This window comes from Morone saxatilis, unplaced genomic scaffold (assembly GCF_004916995.1).
Source record: "Morone saxatilis isolate NCDOM2014 unplaced genomic scaffold, NCSU_SB_2.0 Contig18, whole genome shotgun sequence".
Classification (NCBI taxonomy): Eukaryota; Metazoa; Chordata; class Actinopteri; family Moronidae; genus Morone; species Morone saxatilis.
In genome coordinates this window covers 22,941,769-22,963,883 of record NW_023339740.1, presented here as the reverse complement: position 1 = coordinate 22,963,883, position 22,115 = coordinate 22,941,769, and the positions used below count along the sequence as shown (strand labels likewise).

General features: G+C 40.4%; 1 protein-coding gene across 1 annotated transcript in view; it reads right to left on the bottom strand.

Annotated features, from left to right (window-relative positions):
* Window positions 1–22,115, bottom strand: part of LOC118327693 (membrane-associated guanylate kinase, WW and PDZ domain-containing protein 3) — a 118,641-nt gene that overhangs the window by 25,929 nt on the left and 70,597 nt on the right. The window contains exons 2-4 of the mRNA XM_035661111.1: window positions 13,935–14,051; window positions 5,629–5,748; window positions 62–268 (exon numbers count right to left, since the gene is read on the bottom strand). Of these exons, the coding sequence (XP_035517004.1) occupies window positions 62–268; window positions 5,629–5,748; window positions 13,935–14,051 (444 nt within the window). The remainder of the gene's footprint in view (window positions 1–61; window positions 269–5,628; window positions 5,749–13,934; window positions 14,052–22,115) is intronic.

Genomic DNA, 22,115 nt, shown 5'->3' with positions numbered 1-22,115 from the left:
ACAGAGTATAGCAGAATCTCTGTTATTTAAAATGACATTCTGTGCTTTGACATTTACTGACCGGGCAATCCATTGACCAGTGGTGGCCTCTCATCATCATCTTCCTCCTCGGGGACCGCGCTGTCCTTCCTGTCCATCTTACTGACTGAGGTGGTGCGTTTCCTGGGGACCTCGCCACCGTAGTCTTCATCAAACAGCACCTGATCCACCAGGTCAGGCTGCACCAGGTTGGGCTCCGCCGGAGGTTTTGGGGTCCCATAGTAGTTACCTTACAGAGTAAAGGATGGGAGTAGCAAAGAGAGGAAGATAAGAATGAGAGAGACTTATAAAATAATGCAACCGCGAGCAGATATGGAGCTGCAGAAAAGGAAGCTAGAGTGCAGGGAAGGAGACACAGTTAGGGGGATCATTCACCATGTCTAACATCACTCCAATTCACCTGATTTAAATCACAAATTAAATCTCTAAATGTCACACACTAGCACTCAAGGCTGACTATTTACAGGTTTCAGAGGTCTGCTTCCTCAGCATGACTTTCACGTCTCTTAACCCCCTGCTTTGTTTTCCCTCGATAACTGCACCACAGGGCTGTCATGACTCATGTAACATTAAAATCACTTCGCTTGGAATTTGCCAGCAACTAATTACACTGATCATTGAATACAGCAATTATCTATCTCTCAGCTTGCTTTTCTTCCTAATGAAGAAAAACCTTGTGTTACGGATTATAAATATTCAGTGGGATAACAGTGCTCCGTAAAGAGACGGGATAGAGTGCAAAACTTTGTTAAATGATTTGCTCATTTAGCTCATGGGGTGATCCATCTATGTATGGCTGGTAAGCAGTATGTGGAACTCAATTTAGGCGTAGAATAAGTAATTATTCAACCTCTATTAGGATTATAAATAATGTGCATAGTAAATTCTATGCCTGCCATTTATTATGATTATTTGTTTGCTAAATGCTGCTCTGTCTGATGTGCTTATGCAATAATATCAAATAAATTTTTTGGCAATCCATTTGTAAGGTCAAACATTTACTCGTTTCTCACAATAAGCGATCATCACATTGAACTTATTCAGCTAAATTGTGATTTATAATTAGATTAATTAAAGAATAGGGAGAGATACCGCCGGGAAATAGGGATTTTCTGCAATTTAATTAGACTTCATAAACTGGATCTTATTTTCATTTGGACCCAGCTGCGAATGGGACCATGGTATTATGAACCTTTGATGTACTTAAGCGTAAACATGTAGACATCACAAATGCTGTAGTGCAAGAGCAGCATTTATCAGCTCCAGATCTTTTTATAGCTTGGTACAAAGAAGGAAAGCTGACAACGGCGTGCATGCCAGGAAGAACAGGGGACTCTGAGGAGCACATCACAGTCATTCCAGCAGCTTTACGGCACGATACAGTAACACCACAACAGCTTTTTTGATAAGTGAGCCCATCTCAAGCAAGGCCTCATCTCCTCAGGCGTGCCAACCACAATACACGGCAAACTGGGTTAATGCAGCTATGCTCATCTTCCTCAAAGCAGCAGGGATGTTGAGGAGGAGAAGGAGGCTGGATGAAAGCCTGCCCCCCCACCCTTGTCGTTCGACTCTGTGTTTACTAAGCGACACTCATCCGCATTTGTCAAAGATGGCTTCATTAACAGGGGTGGCACAACGATAGAAAGGAGAGATTGGGTCTGCTGGCTAATCCCCGCCTGTCTCCTGCCACATGCTGACATTCATCAGCCAGACACTACCTCTGTGATTAATTACTTACAAACATGTCTCTTGGCCCCTGATAAATGTGTCGCAGATATAGAGGTGTGTGAAAGCAGCGTGTCAGTGAAGATTTGTGGTACCATTTGCTATTATAAATGGAGGGAAGCCTCATAAGCTGACGAGCAGGGGAGCTTGTCCGACGTTACTTGTGATCCTCGTGTCACAGGGTTGATGAGCCAGGAAGAGTGAGCCTCCTCTTTCAAAGTGCGTGCAAGCAATTTCATGGTGGTGGAATCAGCTACCGGTAATGAAAAGACTCCTGTTGTCAAGGGCAATATGCATAAGCTACACAAGGTCATGAGTACACTTTCATCTTGCCAAGATCATGAACAGACAGTTACACAGGCACAGGGCCACACAACCATCCACCCACCACACACTGCTACTAATTCATGGATTCTGCACTACCATTCGAAACCAATTTAATATCCAGGTCTGCTTTCCTTCCTCGTTAAAATCCGACTCATTATCACAATGGGGATTCCAAAACAACAGATTTAAAGTGGATCTTGATTTGATGTAATTTTGCTACTGCTTGCAGATTATAGTTGTCATTTGTCAGTAAAAAAAACTCCTCTCTATGTGTGCAGAATTTCATTTTCCTGGCAGCTGTCCCTCCAGTCTTGCACTTCACTGCACTGGACTATTTAGTTCTTCTCTGGCTGCTCTGTTTTGCTCTCAGAGAATGACCCAACCTGAACCTCAGAGGCGCCGAGACTAAGGAGGGACCAGAAGCCCAGAAAGACTCGCTCCCAGTGCTTGGCGCAGATGGCTGATGTGTCTGCTTGGCAGGCAACCTTGAACCCTTTGGACCAACATGGAGCAGCCAGCATGAGAGCCCATAGAAACAGTCTTACCCTGGCTAGTATGCTTGTGTGTTGGGTCCTGAACTCCTATTAGCCTTCCTTGAGAGGAGGAGGGGGGTGGCAGGATGATTGATAAAAGAGTCGAGGAGAGGGTGTTTAAGTTCAGATTATATGTACAATGCATTAAATGACTCCCACAAAATATTTTCTAGGTAGAGAAAAAAACATTATACATGAACCATTAACATAATGAGCATTCGGGGAAGTCATTTGGGACTATTAGTGAGACCATTATGATTAGCTAAGAATCCCATTAGCTCAGTACCTTGAGCACAACTCACTTGCTGTACTCTTACAAAGGTAATTCATAAGCTCTTCACAGAAGGAATATGACCCATGCAACCTATAGAAGAGGGTGCCTCACCTTGTTTATTTTCCTCTTTTAAAAGAAAAAATAGGCTGCACTTCAAACCCAACCAAATGGAGTAAATCCCACTCTTCAATCCAATTACTTCCAGCTCCTCTTTGACTTTACTGTGCTGCTATGGAGAGATCAACACTCTCTGCCATACAGTGCTTGTGCTGACTGGGTTTTAGAGGGGGGCGGGGGGGGGGCAGCCACTATCAGAGTATTCACTTCTCTCTCTCAGGGATACTAATACTAAAACTTCCAACTTTTGAGAAGCTAATCCACATATGTGCGCGCAGTCAAGGCAGTCCTGCCTCCACACTGCATAGGGGGTTTCCATGGGGAGCTGAGGAGCTCAGCACACCTCTATATCAACTCTCTCTCTATTATATACTGTTCCTCAGTTTACTCACCATTTCTCCCTCTCTACCCACGGTCAACCTCTCTATAAAAGGTGTAAATCCTGTCTGGCTTTAGCTCACAGATGAAGGACAGCTTGTGGGCGACTTGGCAGCTCCTGAAACCTGATCTTTGAATTCTTAGATGATCTATCCTGACACAAGGAGGGATGGAATTTGTTCTGTGTGCAAGGATGTGCAAGTGTGTGCTCAAACCAGTATGTGTGTGTATCTGCATCTGTCACCATGCTACCAGGATGAGGGGTGGGGAGTGGGACTGACACCTTATCATAGGGATCAAAGACTGTTGGAAGAACCTGCCTCGACAGGCCCATCATTCATTAGAATATGCACTTCACCATCTATAAATGCACACGCACGCACGGACACACGCACACACACAAAATTCTACAAATTCACATATGCAGAAACACATGCTACTCTCAGCCATAAGGCATTTTCTCTAGGGATGAGGATTTCACTTTATCTTTTAATTCTCCATATAGGAAGCACAAGGAGCAGCTGAATGTGAATGAGAGAACGATGCCGAGAAGGTCCACTCACGCGACCAGAGGTTGCTCCTAAAGCATTTAGAAAAAATCCTCTCCCATTTCACAGCAGCCTGGATTTGCAGTAATAAAGAATGAGCTTAAAGAGAGCGGGAAGATTATCATGTTATTGCCATAATCATTGTGCAATGTGAGAGAAATCCTCTGTTCCAATCCTCTCATGACACAAATACGCTGCGACCGTCTGACTTTCCAAGACCTCTCAATGCAGGGCAACTGCTTATGCTCCATTGTAGTATAAGGTGTTAGGAATGGTAAATACTTTAGCTGCTCACCAAGCTGAAATATCCCTCGTTGTGTAAACATACTTGTCTACTTATTGTAAAATATCAGTCACTGACACTGACATGTTTACTGCAGCCAGGTGCTGTCAAATTAACATTTATAAAAGCAGTTTTTTTAAGAGTGAAGACAGTTGAGAGGAGGACGGGTACTTTAAAAAGCTAAAAACGTTCAAGTCGTGAATGCTTGTGATGGGCCAAAGCTTACTGGTTGTGTCTGTGAGAGGGAGGGAAGAGAGGAGGCTGGTTTATCCAATGAATAAAGCATGACTTGAGAGTAAGAACACAAGTGGGACCTCCTGATGTGTCACTGTGCAGCCAGCCGGTGGGATCAGCAGGTTGACTGGTTTACATAAGGTCACCATCAGGTGCTACAGCTGCTTGTGTGAATATCTAGTGCATATTGGCAAGAATTGACAAAGATGCGCTGGCACAGACACAGAAACACACAGAGGGAAGTACGTCCTAGGTACTGACAAATAAAGAATGTATGCTTTCACAACACACATGCATATGCACATAAAAAACCATCAATTATGTACAAGCATGAGCATACACGCAAATTTAAAGACAGACACAGACCACAAATGTGCATGTGTATTTAATTCACATACAGGATGAGCAAATTTTCAGAAGACAGAGCCTGTAAAATCTGTGTTGTAGTTGTAGAAAGTTTCTAAGTGCTCACCGTATAATTTAGTGGATTTTCTTTTATTTCAAGAGACTTCATATAGAGGAAACAAGTAAAGCCTGTTCCTTACTTTATTTTGCAAGTATGAACATGTAGTTGGTAGCATTCTTACATTTGCCATACCAAACCTATAACCACAACGGTGGCTACAGCTTGTAATTCATTGTTTAGCGCATTAACTGTTTGAATGCCTGCAAAAAAAATTTGCAGTAAATCTTCACCTGCATACCTGCACCTGTCTTCATCTGCTGGTTATTTCTAGTTCTAAAAAAGCTGCCTGGACAAACTCTTTGATAAATGTAAGGTTTATTTTAATCTCTGCTGACAAAAGAGGTCACACCCTTGTCCTGATTTCTACAGTATTTCCATTTATGTTTAAATATTAATACTGTCTATCATTTTGGCCCATTCTACACACAGAGAAACTAAATTTTGGAGTTCATCTGGAGGGCTGCGAGAATTGCTGCTAATCTAACTGTCACTTCCAACAAGTCTTTGATCATGTTTCACTGATCAATACATTTCGTCCCGCTTGTCACATTTCACTAAGGCAGGCTGTAAGTCATAATGACTATGACTATCGAGCTTACACTCACTCCATTATAGAGAGCTATCAGTGTGAATTGTATACATAAATGCATGCGGCCACACACACAGGTTTCTCATATTCCTAACACCGTGGTGATACCTACCATCATAGGTCCCACTCTCCAGTAGAAGTCCACTCTCCTCCAGGATCCTGAAGTCTCCGACACTGATAAAGTTGTAGTCTACTCCTGGCACCTCTCCGTCTCGAGGAAGCCGCGTGGTGCCTGGAAAAACAAAAGTAAAAGAAAAATGCATAAACAAATGATGTTTTAGATAAAAGACACAAGTGTAGACAAGTGTAGATTTGACAGGAGTGTAGAAAATGTTGCTGTTGGGTGGAGATAACTTTTGAGAATCTAAGAAACAGGGCTGTTTTTAGGTTAATGACTACATTTGAAAGAACTTTGAAAGTTTTCTCAGCTCACAGGTTCTGAAGCGAATTCGTGAAGTAAAACACAAACACTTTCAAGGATTTCACACAGCAAAAGCAAAGTACAACCACTCAGCTTTAGTTGTTTATCGAGCATATTCTTCCTGTCTTCTGGTCTATGTGTGTATACATAATAAGTGTGCGTACATAAAAAGATTTATTTCACTACGCATATACATTTTTTAGAACTATCTTTAACCGACATTCCTTATTCATGATTCATAAGACACAGAGAATCCAGTTGTAACAGTGTTTTTGTGATCTATATCTTTACAAGACTGCAGCACATTTTTCAAAAGGATAGCTCATTTTGGAACGAAAACTCAAAAAGACCTTGGTGCCATCCTGTGAAAGATGGATAATTGATGAAGGGCTGTAGAGCACTGAGGGGCGTAATTCATTTAATCCTCTATGAGTAACTGCAGCTTCTGCTAACAAGTCATTATTGGGAGGTTCATGATGTATGTACTGGCTACAGCTGAAATGAAGAAAACAGTAAGTAAATCAGGGATATGAAATATGATGGAGGCAATGGGTTATGTAACCTCCTGGTGTGGTTTCAGTTCACTCAGTCACACAGAGGGCAGTGCCAATGCAAATGACAGGAGGCCATTCGGAGTGCAGATTTTGTTCCTGTGGTGAAGCCACAGTCTATTTCAATACTGACGGGTTTTTTTTTTTCTTCTGGGATGAATATCTACATGGCACAAATGGACACCAAATGATTACATTAGCATGAGTATTATGTAAACCATTTTCCATGAATACATAAATAGGACGGTGCCACTACTGCACTCAAGGCTAATTAGGTGGCGTGTCACCAAACTTGTAAACTCCATAGAAATAACCTCAGCTGAACGGGACACAGGACAGCAGTTATTTATTGCATGGGAGGCTGAACAAAGCACACAGCATGAACCAATCATCTGTGCTACATTCCATGACAATCTCTGTCACCTAAATTTATTGTCACCCATGGTTATGGAGCAGATTCATTCTCCAGATCAGAATCCCTTTCAGGGCCGCTGGGAGAGGAGGGGGGTCAGTGGGGTGAGGGTAGGAGCAAGGCTTAGAAACATCCGGGCAGGCCACCAGTCAATTGCAGGGGCTAACATAAATAGTCATAAACATTCATAAAAACAGGGAATTTGAAATTTCTAATCAACCCGACTTTAGTGTTGGAGCAAAAGAGAGTGCATTGAGGAGCCCTGCAGCAGCACAAGAAGGAGACGCAAACAGGGAGAAGAAACCCTTGGCATAACTGCATACAACAGCAACAAACAGCAGCACTGTTTTGTATTAATTATACATTAAAGGGCATTTACTGTTTCATAACAGTATGCATCTGTTGCATTGAAACAGTCTTAAAAAGCATATTCTGATACAATTATGATGGTCTCATTGAAATACACTGTTGCATCTTTAGATTTCTTGACACTTGTAGAGTCTGTGCCAATTAGCAGTGAAGCTGCTGTGCAAATTGTGTTGGCCCAATGGCCTATTAAATAGCTTTATGTTGCCATTCCCTTTTGTTTTCCCACTTTTATATTTTCTCGCTTAATTGGACTGTGACAGCTTCTCTGCACCCGCACAGAGGTGTAAAAGCATGGTTTGGAAAAGAAAAAAACCATCAGAGAAGCTTCCTTTCACAGTGCGCCTTGATACCACAGTTTATGTCACCAAAAGCTGTTGACATTGCATCGTGTGTGAGAATGCCAGACTCTGCTGCTTCTCATTACCAACTTGTCTGCCTGCCGTCGCTGGCTTTGCTCACTCAAAAATGTCCCCTGTAGCCCAATTACTTGAGCCACAGTTATGTACCTGCCAAGTATCTCCCCGAGCCATCATCCTAGATGTCACACAGATATATACCATAAGCACCCTATATTGTGGATCAGTCGGCGGAAATATAATGAGGGCTTGCCGAGCTTTGAGGGTACATCCGAGAGAAAGCAGCAAATCTTTAAGAGCAGAACTTTGTAACATCTAGTGGTACTTTCCTTTTAAATACAGCCGTTGACACTTAAGATATGCTTTCAAATAAACTGTTGGAGGCTGGTCTTTCAAACTAAATGTTCAGTGTATGTTGAAAAAGGGTCAGTCGATACACTGCAGTTAATTAAACCAGACAAGAGGAGTGATGATGAGAAAGGCTTTATCAAAAGGAAAAAAAGATTTTGCGTCAGAATACAAAGTTATACACAGTGTTGGTAATAGAACAGCCAATGAATTTCGGATTGGGAAATGCAGCACATGCTACAGTATTAGTGATATTTTGGGAAATACACTTTCTTGCTTTCTTACAGAGAAATATATCAGAGGATATCACTCTCATGTCTGAACAGAAAGTATGTAGCTACAGCTAACGGCTGGTTAGCTTAGCTTAGTATAAAGACTGGAAACAGGACCCACATCTTTAAAGCTCACTATTAACAGGTTATACTGTGTCTTGCTTATTTAATCCATGAAAAAACGAAGCGCAAAAGGGATAATTCAGAGTTTGCGCTGGTTGCCTGGCAACCTCACAATATATAATATGTAATAATAAAGCCAAAACTTATAATTTCTAAACAGATTAAACTGATGACGCAGATTGTTTCCCTCTGTTTCCAGTCTTTATGCTAAGCTAAGCTAAGCTAATCAGCTAGTGGCTGCAGATTTGTATTTACGAGACAGACATAAGAGTGGTACTGATCCTGTCATCTAACTCTTTGCAAGAAAGCAAATATTTCAAACATTTCCTAAAATGTCAAACTATTCCTTTAATTTTACGGCCATGCACGGTGGTTAAAGCCACAGTTTACATGAGTCTGTCTATCCTGGACTAAAACAAATTGTCATTTTAGTCTTGCAAGGTTTCACGCCTGTGCACTGTAGAGACCTATTTTTCAAACCGTCTGGACTGAGAGGATGTCACAATCCAGTCAGTCAGAAATGGCAGGCCATAAATTTAACATGGAGATTTCATGCATAGTTTTATGTTGGTACTTCAAAAAAAAAAAAAAAAAAAAAATGGCTTAGGGCTTTGCAAGAAAGAAAGAGGGAACTAGAGAGGAAAGCGGACCATTACAAAGCCAAAGTCTTTTGGTTCTTTTCTTTTTGTGGTTGCTTTTAAGACACTGAGGCGAAGCTGTGTCACATAGCTTCCTCTGCTGTTGTCGTGTTGTGAAATAAGAGTTTAACTATTAAGATTTAACAAGAAGTACAAAACAACTTACATATACATATTCTACCATTTGTCTTTAATCCTATATTTAATAATAAACTGATGGAGGAGAAGGAGTATAAGGAGAAGAAGGAACCCAGAACTGAAATGGTTGAAACTAAGCAGGCAGAAACCGTACAGTACAGCTGTATGAGTCCAATCCATGTACCAATTCATCCCTGCATTTCTGTGCACATGTACCTACGTCAGTGTGTGCATGATTTTGATTTGATTTGATGGTCTTTATTGTCCCCGACGGGCAATTTGGTCTGCAAACAGTAGTCAACACAAACACAACCAATAAAAAACACAATACATTTTATAATAAACACATACAGTAGATGTCATCATAATAGGGTTAGCAACGAGCTATAAAAGCACTAAGAGTCCATCGGTCCTTGTTAAAGTATGTTTGCAATAGCAACTAGGTCTACAGCAGCTTGTTTAGGAGCCCAACTGCTGAGAGAACAAATGACTGCATATATCTGTTTGATTTGGCCCTCCGAGGGAAAGTGTACCTCTCTGATGGCAGGAGTCAAAACTGCATGAAGAGGGTGTTGCCTTCTTAAAGCCTCTAACTTGACAAACATGGGCAAAATTATTCAGGTTGGTGCCAATGGTCTTTTGGCAAAGTTTAACTAATCTTTCCCCAGCCTATTTTTGATACTGATGCTGAGGTTGCCAAACCAACAAATCTTTCATCAATCATTGCAAAAGTTAAAATTCACTCGATAAAAGATTAAAGAAAGAGCAATCGGTCAACATTAAAATCCCTCAATTTTCTCCAGAAAAGTCTCTGGTTGGCCTTTTTGCAGATGCAGTCAGTTTTGGCAATAAATGCCAGTTTGCCATGCATGCATGTCCAAGTACCTACATTGGCTCACTGTGTCCACAGCTGAGCCATTGATAAAAGTGGGTGCCATGACGGGAGGGTTTGGACAAAAGTCGATAAGTGAGTCAGAGTGAGCATTTGTGTGAGATCAAACTCTTTCTGCCCATCTCTGATCTCAGCGGGGTGTCGAAGGACTGTGTGTGACCCTGAGCTCTTAGAAAAATCCTCCTCCTTTGTCCTCTCCAGAGCTCTTGAGAGCCTCCTTCAGTGTTTTCGTAAGAGTCCAAATGAGATGAAACCCATCCCAAGAGCCAGTGAAGGAGACTCAAGGATTCAACACACACACACAGACAGTAAAGACCTTGCTCTCTTTGTGTCCCAGCTCCACATGTTCTCTCCTATCCCCCATTACAGACCACACTCACTGCCTGTCTTTATTCTTTCTTTCTTTATTTTAATTTGAACAGTCCTGTTTTAGGTTTTATAACTGGCCTAAAAGTAGAATTTAATACTTTCATTATGGGCCCAAATTGCTGTGGCTCTGCAGAATTGACCCTGTAGTGTTGGTAGGACAGCACAGATTAGCTGCAGTTGTGTGAGAGTACAGCAGTGTGGCTGGTAGTTAAGTAAAGTGGACCATTGGCACAGTGACACAAACTCCCTCTGCTAATCCTCTTGCTGTCTGCATGATTGTCACACACATTTTGGGTATAAATCCACCCTCAGATATGCTCATTTATCAGCAATTTGTGATGTTGGGCACATTCAAGAAATTCTTTTGTATTGTAATTTGTAGTTTTGTGGCACACCACTAGTACCTCAAACTGTCTTGTATAATTCTACCTCAAGTTTTCCACAATAATAATAATTAAAAAAAAAACGTTGCAAATTCCAGTGCCAAAAAGATGAAGATAAAAGTCAAGCAGCACGTTTAGAGGGTGAAGCTGCTGGAGCAGAATAACTGCGGTAAGAGCAGGAGATAAAGTGAGTTTTGGGAGTTGAGAAAAAAGCAAATGACAAGCCCATTACTCAACAAGCACCTTGTCTTATGTCTGCTTTGCATTGCGGTCTACTCTAACCACAGTGGTGTCAGTTTGGCCAGTTGTCTGCAGAAGTAAGTATAACATAAAATGGACCTGGAAAAGCATGTAGTTATTTATTTTTATGAATTCTTTTCATTCTTGAGCAAGTTGATGCACACTGAATTGATGCTCCCAAACACAGTGGATGTTTGGATTTCCGACTTTGCATTTTGTAAATATTCTAAAAGTTTCTGAGGAAATATGTGTAGTAATGTGTATATTGTATGTTAATGTAATTATTGTTATGGCTTAGATGATCCGGTAAAATTGATATATGGACCTTAATGCACCTGATTTTGAGATGTGAATATTTTACATTGTAGCTTAGATTTTTCATTTAAACATCTAAATCTAATATAAAAACTGCATTTTTATAAACACTGCATATGTAGACATACACAGGCTTACCATATTCTATTTAATTGTATATTGTATAATGTATAATTATATATTTAATATGTTATTGTATTTTATTTTCTTTCTTTGTGCCAATTTGAACTTCCCCTGTGGGAGATCAATAAAGGAACATGTTATCTTACTGTAATTATTGAATTTTTTGTTTTGTTTGCATAATACAATGGTTAATCCACTTAATTAAAAATACCTATTACGTTTCTAGTTTTTGTAAATGAAATCAACTCATAAACATGAAGTAAGGTGCAGAAAGGAAACCCGAGTACACCAAGAAAAAAAAGGCAGGCAAGAGTAATTGAAACAGAGAAAGAGTGAAAGTGAAACAAAGAGGTTGGAGGATGGGAGACTGAAAGCGTGCAAGTGAATGATGGAGGTGCCATCACTGTGCAAGTCCTGGTCTCTTGCTCATTAAGACAGTAATTCAAGCTGGGGATTAGAGAGTCAGACTCATGGAGCGAGCCCACTGGCTGCCGATAATGAATGGTGGTTACGGGCCATAAAACCTCAACGACTGCCACTATTGTAAATGAAAAAAATAGAAGCCATGTTCGCAGTGGTAGTTAAGATTGGGGTGTGTGTACAGGTGAATGTAGGTGACAGAAAGCAATGCAAGTGGGCATGTGTGTGTGCAGGAGAGATCAGGTAAGAAAGACAGGTTGCTGTGTCCTTGGAAGAGAACTCACTGATGGCATGGGTTTTGTGAACTCTATAATCATCCTTTGTCCACTGTAGCTAAAATGAGATATTACAGTGCAACTGATCTTCGAAAAGAAAGATTCAATAACAATTCAAGTTGGACTGAACTGGCCAGGAAATAGTAAAGCTCAGAATGTGACGGCCAGGTATGTAAAAGAAATTGTGAGTAAATGAAGTGATGACAGACAGACAGTGATAATGAAGCAAAGAAGGGAAGAAGAGGTGGTGGAGGGGTCAGTAACTCTCTCCCTCTCCAAGACTTAAAAACATCCAAACACACCCAAAAAAACAAACAAATTAAATATACATGAAAGGTAAGCAGCTTACATCCTAAAAAAATGTCACACTTGTGCATGCAAGTCCCCTCTGAACAAGCAACTTGCAGCCCCTGGGGGTAGAGAGCAGAGATGCTGCTTGTTTGTGACAGTGCTGTGCCTAAGAGTCTGTCATCGCCTCAGGAGCAGTCGCTCTGCATGTGACTAAAACCTTGACTACACTCAATTATGATGCTCCTCTGAGCAGAGTCACTCTTTAACAGGACGTGGTAAATATTTAGACCAGAATATCTGTGTGAACATCATCACAGTTTCAGAATTACAGATCCTGTACCACTGTCATTTCTCCTGCATTATCTCTTTAAACATCAAGTAGCATTACTTTATGAGGGAATGTATCAGAGAGGTCTTGAATTTAGTTTGTTTTCTTATAATAAATGAAATAAAAATCACCGTTTTAAGATGACAATCATTTTTGTGTATAAATGGAAATTCAGAGTGTAAATTGCATTAGCAGCAGACAGATACACTTTGCACTATTGTGGCAAATAACCTGCATTTCTGCAACCCACACAAACATTAATCAGGATATTAATTTGCACCTTTACTGTACTAACAGCCTTGTCACTCTAATTTTAGTAATTTGCATGCTTTCACTTAAAAGATTACAAGATTCAAGCCTATAAAACCATTTGAATAATCTAAAAAGAAAAAAAGAAAAAATAATACAGGGGCATCAGGCTTTAAAATCGGTATCTTTTATCATGAGCAATTCAACAGATTGCTAGATCAACAGCTGTTTTGCAATGCTAATATTTCATTAAGAAAATAGTGCAATCAATGGACATTTCCATTAGGTCTGAATTACTATTACGCTGAAAATGTATACAGCTGCTGTTCTTTGCAGTGATTCTTGGCAGTCCACAGTACCAACCTTTTTATTTACCACTCCATTACTGATTTCAGCAAAAAATAATGGTTGGTGACGGCCCCGCTGAGCAGAATGTCAGTGAGGGAAAGCAGAGCAGCAGAGGGAAAACGCGGGGTTATTTATGGAAAGAATATGACTTTGATCACTGTGATGATACGGTACAAAAGTAAATAAGTTACATGGGGGTTAGAGAGATGTCCTTGGTTGGGTTGCTATGGTGACATTGAAGTGTGTGTGTTTAGTAAAATGTGTGATAGAGAGCTGTGAGAGGATGACAATGTGCAAGTGCAGTAAGAATGTATGTGTTTGTGTGCGGTGTGAGTGGAAGTAAGTAAGGGAACACATTAACGCTGCTCTAGCGGGTTGGATTTCCAGCTGTGTGAGGCTTACAGAGCATCCTCATTGTTCCCATAAGGTGCTTCAGATAAAAGCATATATGCACTGAAAGTAGGTCATACTGTACATTCCTGGTTTGCTTTGTGCTTGTAGGTGCTTTGAGAGTGGTGAATGCTAGTTACATGTGCAGTTTTGTGTGGTGTACTTACAGGGGATGGTGCGTAGGTAGAGGTTGTCCCGTATGACCTGTTGGAGCTTGTGGTCCAGCGAGCCCTTCTGAAACTGCAGACTGAGGTAGTGGCGCAGGTCCGTGTTCAATACTTTACCTGCAACAGCAGAGGCACAGGCATGAAGGGTCAATAAAAACATAGTGGTGCTCTCTCTCTAGGGTTTATGTCTAAAATGAAATCAATTCAAGTGACATGTACCATCACAAAGTGATCAATACCACAGAACTAGATAGAACTGGTTTTACTTGACAAAACGTTTACCCTTTTATAGCATATGTTTAATTTTCTTTCGAGTGCTTAATTTTATATACTAGATTCCTTTAAATATATTCAGTTCAGTTCAGTTCAATACAATTTTTTTATTCCATGAGGGCACATTAAAGGTCACGCAAACAACATTAATATGAAAACATAGTATATAGGCCATACATATTAAGTACAAACTGGTACATTAAAGGTACATTACCAAATGAATGGTTTTGTTCTATGGAAGAGGTCAGGAGTCAGTTTTAGTAGGCCACAGCTATCCAGTGTTAAAACCATCACCATTCCAATCAAAAATGTATTGCTCCGTAGTGTATTTTTTCAGATTGTGTGACACTGGGTTACTCTTAAGCATCCTCCTGATTGGATGAGGTCATATAAATGAAACCCTCTCAAAGCCCTTTGGATAAACTCAAAATTCACCAAATCATCCACATATATTTTTTGGTATACCAGGTGATTTTCACTCATTGTTGCCATATTATCCACAGCATTATACATACAGTCTATGCCTGTATGTACAGCATGTATGACCACATGTTCAGTCTAGCTTAGTGTTTAAATCCTTGTTAATTCACCTTTTAATTCCAGTTTGATCACTGAGAGTCATATTGTAGCTGAGGGGGAGGACGGAAGTTAAACAGATTTTTCAACTCTGATCTCTTCTTTGAAATCCACTTCAATCATTAAAGGTAAATTGAGATTTAGGGTACAGAGGCATATTTAACCTAGAAACACTTAAAACTGTGGTGTGGAAAAGGGAGCACAATGCTGTACTAGATTGATTCTCTGATTATTTTCCAATCTGAGTGAAAACAGCTTGTTAAAAATACCAAGAACAAGCTGGACTGAGCTGAACTCATTGTCATCACTGTCTTCATTCATCTGAAGCAACAAATCTGAAATCTAAACTGCTAAGTGACAGATGATGGATGCTATGTTCATGCTCGACTGTCTGTACAGTTTCAACAAGCCTCAAAAACTTTTCACCAAAGATGCGCAATGCCACAACCTCAAAAGTGAGGCGCCAGAGATTTTCATAAGAAAATCTGAAAAGATTTCGCCTTTGCTCTCAACTCCCAGAAGCCTTTGTAAAAACAAAGGAAGTTCATGCAAAGTTTGAGGCAGAGGAAGACTTCAGAGTCGTCGTACACAAGCAGGGAAAAAAGTTTTTCTCTGAAAGAACATGATGAGGAGTTTGGAAAACAGGAAGAGATCTTCGGTGTCTGCCTGGCCTCAGCTTCAGTGTGAGCCTCATCACTTGACAGAAAGGGGAGAGTAGGCTTTGAAACAGTTTGACTACAGAGAAGTAATCACTCCCCCACCCATTTCTCTCCCCTATTCTCTCTCTGTCTCTTTCCCTCTCTGTTGCACACACAGACCAAACTCTGCTCAGCATGGCTCTTTTCTGCATTGCTATGAATACCAATCAGCGGGACTAAAGATGAGTTGTTGCTACTGTAGAAGTACTGTATGTGCTAATAGACAGGGGAAATGTACTTGACTACAGAGGGGTGATAGAATAATGATGAGCTCTGGGAATATTTCAGCAAGCTTTCTCAGCCCTCAAATCCTCTTTTTCTGCTCAACTCACGTCAGGAACCAACACATGACATTATTGTGACACCACAGCAAACCTATTATTTTGTGTTCTAAACTTACTGTCATTCAGGTTTTGGAGGCTGTGACTCACATCAAAATGCCCCCCATGTCCACAGTCCTGGCTGCCATCTGACTCTGTTTTAGGAGCCGTCATCCCGACGGGCCTGGCTTTTCAGAATAAAGGTTGCATGTTCTCCGTCTGCCTCTCCAAAGAGGGCTGCATCACAGCTGGTCTAGCAGACAAACAGACTGAGGCCGGGGAACCAAGGCCCAATCTGGCAGCTTCATCTCAAAACTGTCCCAGAATATTCTTTTTGTTCAAATTCAGCTCGCACACAAGGGAATTAAGAGGGAAACAAGGCCGTTTCAACAAACTACATGTGCTCCATATGCTTTTTGAAGGCTAGGGATGTAGCAGGATTCAACACAGTTAGCTTCAAATCAGTAAAATAGCCTTGTCTTACAACCACAACATACCATCTTTTTGGTAATTACATCTTCATCAAACTGTTGGTTAAACAAACCTATCTGTGGCATGTCAGCTGGCTTTCCAGTGATGTTTACTCTATTGAGTCATAGTATTTGCTGTACAGTCGATCTTTAGAAGACCTTTCAAAATGACTGAAAACTGTCTCTTTCTTATTCTTTGTTGACATCTTGTATTGATGCAGATGATTCAGCCTCAGATATGAGGCAGACAACTCAGAAAATAGCAAATCCTGAGCCAATACAAAGCGAGGGGAGAAAAGATGTGACTGATAATCAGACAGAAATTAACACCTGCCATGATAACTGGTAAGTTTTTTAAACAATATCCTTCGAATGACATGGTTACTCTTTTGTAAATGTCTTTTACCTTTCTATGTCTTGGATCTTTCTCTTTGAATTTCCTTCCTCAGGTGCCTTCTTTTTGTTTTTTCTTCCTGCAGTTATTTTCTTTTTAGCTGTTTTTCTTGTTTTCTTTGAGAGCTCGGGCTGGGTCAGGAATCATTGATGTTGAGGGCTTTTAAAGCCCATTGAGACGTTACATGTGAGGGCTTTGGGCTTTAAAAAATAAACTTGACTTGACTAGTTTTTGATCTTTTCCTGTTCTCAAAATCTCCCTGAGCACGACCACATCCATATCAAATATTACTCAGCATATTGAACCCTTAATTGCAGGCTAAAAACGTTGCATTTGTGATGATGAAACTGTCTCTTTGATGATGAAAGCATGATATAATATTCTTACAGTTCTCTGTAACTCACACATGCCCACATCATGCCTTAACAATCGGTACTCAACAGTCCTCAGCAGTAGATGTTTGTAGCAGTAGAACTACCAGGTGTGAACTGTGTGTCTGACTGTAAGACAGTAGAGTAAACATGCTCAGTCACACTTCACTGGATAAATAATAGGAAAAAAACATGCACACACAAAGCCACACAAACAGACTGCTCTGATCTGTTCATTGTGGTACAAGTACAGTTATACAGTGTGGTCTTTGTGGCTTCCTGGGTCCTGTCAGAGATTGTTAGTGAGGCTGTCACATCAGAGTTATCATCTCTCCTCCCCACAGATAACACTGCTATTGTAGCAGGCCTCATTTTTCTGTGATGATGAGGACTCAGTGGGCTCTATTGTGCCCAATCAGCCATCCACTCACTTGTAGGTTATTCCTCTACAGCCAGAACATACTGTACAGCAACTGTCTTTTAACAATAGAAAATCAAAAGAGGGGACATTTGGTCATATTTCACAAATCTCTCACTTTTCTCAACTTTTACAATTTCAGTTAAATTTTCTTCATTTTATTCCACTATAGTACAGTCATTGTGATGGCAAAAAAATGTCCTTAATTTATTTCCTGTCATTTATATTGTAAGCTGTATTCTTCCTCCAAATTGGATCAGAGTAGACTAATCAAACAGATGGATCCCTTTAAATTAAAGTGTTGCTTTAGACTCAAAGACCTCTGAATATCATCTGCTCTTCTCTGCTACCATGTCATTTTTGCATGAAGTGACAGCACAGGATGTGTCAGAAGAGAACAAGGTCACCCACAGGAATCCTTGAGCACCTTGCTGCCATTTCACCTGGCATCAGCAGTACTCCTCCTCTCAAAAACTGGAGGCTCAGAAAAAATATTTGCAGTGACAGAAGCAGTGCCTGGCACCCCTAGTGAAGCGACAGACTGTTAACATCCTCACTTAGACCAACACCTCACTCAGAAGCCACAAAATTAGATTAACACTCCAAGCTCAAGACACAACTCGCTCTCACACACAAGCACATGTCATGCATCTGAAATTTCTTCTGTTGTTTGTATGCTACTGAAAAATGCACTCATTCAATTTATGAAACTGATTATGTAAGATAATGAGACTGAAAAGAAATCATGTCATTTCTAAAGTGGAGTACTGAAATCACTGTAAGCAATAAAGAAATGGAAATGGAAAATGGAGTGCCTCGGGAGCCAAATGGTTACTGTGCACATAACCAAAATACCACTGGTTCAGTTCGAGGTAAGGACCTTTGTTGCATGTCATACCCCTTTCTCTTTTCACACATTTTCTGTCTGCCTCTTAGCTATCCAACTGTCCAGTAAATGCAAAAATGCCCTAAAAAATTATCTTTAAAAATATAGAAAGAGAAAATAAATCTACTATCAATTATATTCATGAGTTTTTAATTAAAAAAAAAGAGAATTAAATTTTTGCGTGGTGCACCAACTTTCCCTCACTGCACCTCATGTACTTCTAAAATCTGTTATTTAAAAAAAAAGAGATTTAAATGTGCTATTTTAAATATGTAATATTTTATTATATTTAATACTTTATTTTAATATGCTAATCAATTTGAATTTTATTCATGAAAACTGCATACTGAAATTAAAATGGAATCTTTGGATTATTTTAAATTAGCTGGTTTTCTGAGACAGAACTGAATAAAAATAAATTTATACCCACAACATGTTTTCTAGCATGAGCCACCAAGAAACACGAGGATTAGTTCAACATTTTGGGAAAAACTATTTTGACTTTCTTGCTAAGAATTAAATGAAAAAATAGAGCCACATGCCAGTTACATCTCTATCTGTGAGGTTCTGTCCAAAGGTACCAATTTCAATCTACCAGTAGCACCTCTAAAGCTCATTGACACATTACACCTTGTTTGTTGAATAAAAAAAGTGTAAAGAGTACATGTTGTGGTTTTTACGGGGGGTTACATGCTGGACTATGTCTTGGCCTGGAGCAGTGATTTTCCCTGTTTCCAGTGTTTATATTACTACGCTAACCGTGTGCTGGCTGTAGCTTCATATTTGCCATACAGACACAAGAGTGGCATCAATCTTCTCATCCAAACATCTTTACAAAGAAAGCAAATAAACATATTTCCCAGATTGTTGGGAAACTATTCCTTGAAGTAACATGGCTGTATATGGAACAGTTTTTGTTTCCTTTTGATGGTTCTTTTTCCAAACACAGTGAATATGAGCAAACAAACGCCTGGTGTCTATTGCGACATTTCATTCTGTGGCATTCTCCCTGAGGCATGTGGGAAGTCTACTGGGAGGTCATTATCTCTGTTGTCTGACTGTTACTTAATTAACAGTCCTCTGAATAGGGAATATGTCATCAGGTCTGGAGCTGTTCCCTGACACCTTGTTCAGTGCACTGGGTCATCTCATAGAAAGACCAAATGCAGAAATTGTACATATTTTCCCCAAAGACATTTGGAAAGACATTGCATGCACATGTATGCTTGGAATGTGTGCAAAAGACTGCAATCGCTGCTTCTCACATGTAACACTTTTATTAGGCTGAACACCTTCATTTCTTTCGTCTCTAATAGATACACATGGGACTTCCAGACACTTGCTGTACGGTACGGCAACATGCTTTAATCCAAAGATCTTTACTGTGTAACGAGTTGAACATTTTGAAGTAGAGGAGGAACAGATCCTTTAGAATTTACTTTATAAAAAGGCATAAGTTGTTTGTTTGTTATTTACTCTCAAAAGTAGGAGGTTATTTTAACTACTTCTTAACCCGTAAACCTGACTGACCTGTTTAGCCATTACAAACTTACAGCATCCTGTGCAGCTACATCCTCTATAACTGCCCTCCAGATTAATATATAGTAGAAGCATTTTCTAATCTGACACGGCACTGGTAATGGTTTGGTTAGGTTTATGTACAAAAACAACTTGTATAGGATTATGGAAATATCATAATGTTATGTAACTATGATGGTCGTGGTTAAGAGACCAATATTGACTGTGAGTACGAAACGAGAAGTGGACAGCTGCCTCTGTTTGATGTTTTGTTTACCTATCCAACCACCCCCATTACCTCCTGCCTCAGCAGACATTGTGGCTCAATAACGTCACAATACTTCTCCCTTTGCTTATAAGTCATAATTCCTATGGCCACTAGAGGGCTTGTCACTTAAATGTAAATGTCATTTTTGGGCTGATGTTCTCATATTTCTTGGGAGGGCAGTCTTTGAATATTGTTCAAACTCACCAAACTTAATTTTAAATTCTAGTAGCGGTCCAAAAGTTTCCAAAGACTATAATTGTGAAATGTGTTAATGTTGATGATGATACATTATACCTTGAAACTATATGAATTTGTCATCTTCATACTGTTTATATGTAAACTTCCCTTTGGTTGCACTGTGGGCTGGACTGGCACTTTCTCAATGGCTCCTTCAGAAAAGTATTATATTACATTATATATATTGCATAGTATATGTAGTATATATAATATCACACCCCAGCTACAAACCTGGGTAAAGAGGCGAGACCACGTGTGAGTTATAACTAAAAATACATAACTAAATTTACATAGTTTAAAGAGAAAAGAACTAAAGAAGAACTAAATTCAACAAAATCAAACAGGATGAAAGCCAGGGGAGGGAGAAAGAGTGGTTGACTGATTTGGGGGCCAGTCAGAGCAGGTGAGCTGAATATCCCTGATGGCAGGGAGAGAGTAGTGACGCATGTACAGAGGTTCGTCCCTGTTGTGATATACAATTATATTATAATTAGGTGATAGAGGATTTATTAATATGGCCCAACCCTTCCATGTATAACAAATTGTTAGAAGCCGATGTATAATGTACAATACTGCCAGGCAGTGTGGAAAAAACAGCAACAGGGGCTGATTCATATAACCCACAACAAATGAAAACTAAGGCACTGTGCAAATAATCATTATAAAAATGTAATCCAAGCACTGTAAAGCATTACTCAAAACAACAGGACAGCTATACTTTCAGTTTTTCTTCTGCCTCTCTGTATATTTCTGTTCTTTCTGCATTCTCTACATTCTAAGAGTTTACCCTGAGGTGTTTCTTACACTCTGTGCTTTTAAATCCCTCTCTAGTGCTCTGCTTACTTGCAGGCAAGTTGCAGTAGTAGCCACTGTAGGCCCCCCAATCTGAGCCTCCCTCTCCATCCATCATGTGATGTATGACAGGTCACCAACATCCTCTTCATCAGGCTCTCCTCTTCCCCTGAGGCACTCAGTCAAACGGTGGCCCGCTAAGGCACCAACACCTGCAAGACCTCTGGTTTGGCTCCTCTCATCACTCTCCTGGCCTGACAGGACCGACTCCCCCCACTTACCCCATCCCCCAACCTTCACCATCCTGCGCTAACATAGCCGCTTCCTGTGGCCATTTTAGGGGACAAAATTGCCTCGGGGCACCTTTGAGCATGAAGTTTACAGCCAGGCCCCCGCACAATTTTCCAGACAGCTGTATGTGAGACTGGGATCGTGGGGCATCTTGCTGACTCTGCTGAGATAAGCAAAACAGTGTGAGTGTTGTGCCATAAGCCTGGTTTATAATCTCACACCTCACACAGTACCGTCAGATGAATTCTCTTCACTTATGTAACTGGCATGTGGAGTGTTACTAAGGCTGGAGGATTCTGCATTGGAGGAGCAGAGCAGCTCGCCTGATGGCCCACTGTGTAGCTGTGTTTCCAGTCGGTCTGCTTGGCTGGCTGGCTACAGAGCTATGCAAAGTTAAACAGGCAGTGGTCTCACATGCTCAAACCTCTTTCTACACACTCTGTCATTTCACTTCATTTAAGCAGTGGGCCAGAGGTCTGGCATAAGCGGCTTAAAAGGATGAAGTCAGAGGGGTAGGAAAAACAACCAGACAAAATAAAAATCCAGCAAGGTGATTACATTAATGTTTTTGATGTTGGCATGACTTCAGCAAATTAAAGTAGAACAAGACAATTATTTCAATTATGTCTGACCGTGTGTCTTTTTGAGAGAGGCACACACACACACACA